Raw genomic sequence first — 2859 nt, 5'->3', positions numbered from 1 at the left:
ATCTCCCCCCCGCCCCGCTCCTGTGCCTGCGGACCACCTCCGGGGTGATCGGCTCTGTGGTGGGAACACTGGGCCCCTGCTGAGGGTGCTGGTAAGTGGGACCCCTGCTCCTGGCTCCCAGCCTTCAGGAACAGGAGCTACCCTGCCTGGGGCTTCTGGATGTAGGGAGAAAAAGTAGAAGGGGGGGGGGCGGTGAGGCAAGGCACGTATGGAAGCCATGGGCTTTTTAAGGGAAGGATGGCCTCCTCTAAGAATCCCCAGGGTATTTTGAGAGAGACACGGCGCCACAGGGGCACAGCGGCTGAGCCAGGGGCAGGGCGGGAGGGGTCTCGCTGCTCCCCAGGCCCGCTCCCTTCTCCCTCAGACTACCCCTGCACTCCTGATGCCTTCCGCATGCGTGCGCGGTCCAGTCTGAGGCCATCTGAGTAAACGTGAAGGTTCCCTGAGAACCCGCTTTGGTTAAGGGCCTTTTGCTCCAGGGCCAAGGGCCGAACCCGCCTAGAAAGCTGGAGCCACGGTGTCTTTCACCCAAAGGACCAGAAAGTCTCCTTCTGGGCAGATGAGACCAACTGTGTCAGAAGTGGTCGGTGGCCACCCGTCCCCAGGCTCCGCGGAGCCCTGCCCACCCTTCCCATCACCTCCTGAGACCTGGGTGTCCCTGGAGGGCAGTGAGGCCAGATCTGGAGGTGTGGAAGGGCTGTTCCGCGGGTACTTCTGTCTGAGACGGAAAGGGGGGGGAGAGGGCACCAATGTTTACGGCCCCCAGGGTCTGCGTTGGGACTCACCTGACCCCAGGTCCGGCCACAAGAGGCAAGACGCGCCGTCACCCTGGCCCGCCCCTATTGGAGAGGAGGACCGTACCCCTGACCCTCGCTCCTCCCCGATGGGTGCCGCAGGACCCTTTCCGGCCACCAAGGCCACTTCTGAAGCTGGGCACCCGGGGACGCACCAGCATCCAGGATGTCCACGCAGAGCACGTACCCGCTGGAGCCCGAGGCCTCGCAGCTGCAGCCGGAGACCCCAAAGGCCCCAGGCCACCAGCGGCGTCATACGCTTCCCGCCAACGAGTTCCGCTGCCTCACCCCGGAGGATGCTGCCAGCGTGTTTGAGATTGAGCGTGAAGGTGAGTGGGCCCCGCACAGGGTCTGGACGCTGACGCGTCTGTCCGTGGGGAGGAGCCCCTGTCCATGGTGGCTGGGCCCCCAGAGTATCAGATCAAGTGTGTGTGTGCGTGTGCGTGTGCGTGGGGATGGGAAGGGCCCCGAATCCCGCTTTCCTATGGGGGAGGGGTGGGGAGTGGGAAAGCACACCTGGGCTTCTGAGCAGATGCTCGGTGGCCAGTGGCATGTGGCATGGTGACCGCTGAGTCACACGCCGTACCTCCCCTTGCAGCCTTCATCTCTGTCCTGGGCATCTGCCCCTTGTATCTGGAGGAGATCAAGCACTTCCTGACCCTGTGTCCAGAGCTGTCCATGGGCTGGTTCCAGGAGGGCCGCCTTGTGGCTTTCATCATCGGCTCGCTTTGGGACCAGGAGAGACTCACTCAGGTGAGGGCAGGCGCCCCTGGGCTGTGATTTCTTCCTCTGGGCCTTTCCCGGGTCAAAAGGACCCACCTCTTTGGAGGGTACGGCTCCCAGTTTGGGGCCCTCCTTGGGTAGGAATGGAGCCCCGATTGGAGGCACTCGAGAGACGCTTGCTCGGCCAGTGGAGCTAGCTGGGGAGGCAGGTATCCACGGAGATGCCCTGGACTCACATCCCTTGCCCGTTCCCAGGAGTCGATGACGCTGCACCGGCCCGGGGGCCACACCGCCCACCTACGCGCCCTGGCCGTGCACCACACTTTCCGGGGACAAGGCAAGGGCTCCATCCTGATGTGGCGGTTCCTGCACCACCTGGGGAGGCAGCCAGCAGTGCGCCGGGCCGTGCTCATGTGTGAGGATGCGCTGGTGCCCTTCTACCAGAAATTCGGCTTCCGCCTCGTGGGCCCATGCGCCATCACCCTGGGCTCGCTCACCTTCAATGAGCTGCAGCGCTCCATGTGGGACCATGCCTCCCGGCGTAGGAACAGCGGCTCCTGATGTCACTGCTCCCCGCACCCCCCCCGCAACCTGGGGGCTCCCACCCGGCCCCAATTTCCCGTTCTCTCCCCAACCCAGCTGCCCAGCAAGCTTCGGTGATACACTTCCCAGCCTATCCTTGTGAGGCTCTCTGGACCACCCCTCTCCCCGGCCCACATTCCAAATTGTGCCAGAGGTGGGGAGTGGTTGATAACCGGGGACAGCAGGAGGCGTCCTGCGACCCGCCTCAGCGACTCCTTCATTCTCGGGAATCAATGGGGGGCCCTCTGGGCAGGCAGCATTGTTGTCCCTGTGGGTTGGGCCTGGTGCTCCGAAGGCCCTTACCCTCCCCCGCCTCACGGAGCCCCTTTCTCATCCTCTGCCCGGAATGAGGGGTAGCTGGGATCAGGAAAGAGCAGAGGCTACCTCCTAGCTCAGCCCCTGTGCCCCCCACCCCCGGCCTCGGACCCCCCGGGGCCTCTCGTCACTTCCCACGTGGCTCCTTGATGTGGGGTCAGGGCTGTGGGTGGGGCCCAGTGAACGGACGAGGGCTGTGCCTTCCCCCCACCGTCTCTGCCAGGGGCAGCCAGACCCTCACCGCCCCTGGGCTCCAGGCATTTAACCCGGCCCTCTCAAGGGACCCCCCGGGACCCCAAACCTGGTTTCTGGCCCAACCAAATCCCCCACAAGTTTTCTGCCATCCCTTTAGGCCGAGGCCCCGCCCCTGAGCTCGTGGCTGGCCCCGCACCCCAAAATAAAGTTCCAGCTTTCACTCTGCTAGAGCCCCTCGGGTCAAAAGAGG

The 2859-nt window shown here is 64.5% G+C and overlaps 1 protein-coding gene across 1 annotated transcript; it reads left to right on the top strand.

Moving 5' to 3' along the window:
• The first annotated feature begins 948 nt into the window (after positions 1–948).
• On the top strand, positions 949–2206 carry AANAT (aralkylamine N-acetyltransferase). The gene is made up of 3 exons (XM_047081040.1): positions 949–1123; positions 1393–1547; positions 1773–2206. Exons 1-3 carry the CDS (start codon positions 961–963, stop codon positions 2076–2078), a joined length of 624 nt encoding a protein of 207 aa, XP_046936996.1. The 5' UTR covers positions 949–960; the 3' UTR covers positions 2079–2206.
• The last annotated feature ends 653 nt before the right edge of the window (positions 2207–2859 follow it).

Source organism: Lynx rufus, unplaced genomic scaffold (assembly GCF_022079265.1).
Source record: "Lynx rufus isolate CCGP_SWC_20201006 ecotype Redwood Valley unplaced genomic scaffold, mLynRuf1.p SCAF_18, whole genome shotgun sequence".
Taxonomy (NCBI): domain Eukaryota; kingdom Metazoa; phylum Chordata; class Mammalia; order Carnivora; family Felidae; genus Lynx; species Lynx rufus.
The sequence above is the reverse complement of the archived record's forward strand: the minus strand, read 5'-3'. Positions and strand labels throughout refer to the sequence as shown.

Excerpts from the sequence above, each read along its gene's own strand:
- AANAT (XM_047081040.1), top strand. The coding sequence starts at position 961 with ATGTCCACGCAGAGCACGTACCCGCTGGAGCCCGAGGCCTCGCAGCTG. Across the intron at positions 1,124-1,392 it reads GTTTGAGATTGAGCGTGAAG|CCTTCATCTCTGTCCTGGGC; the intron begins GTGAGTGGGCCC and ends CTCCCCTTGCAG. Across the intron at positions 1,548-1,772 it reads ACCAGGAGAGACTCACTCAG|GAGTCGATGACGCTGCACCG; the intron begins GTGAGGGCAGGC and ends GCCCGTTCCCAG.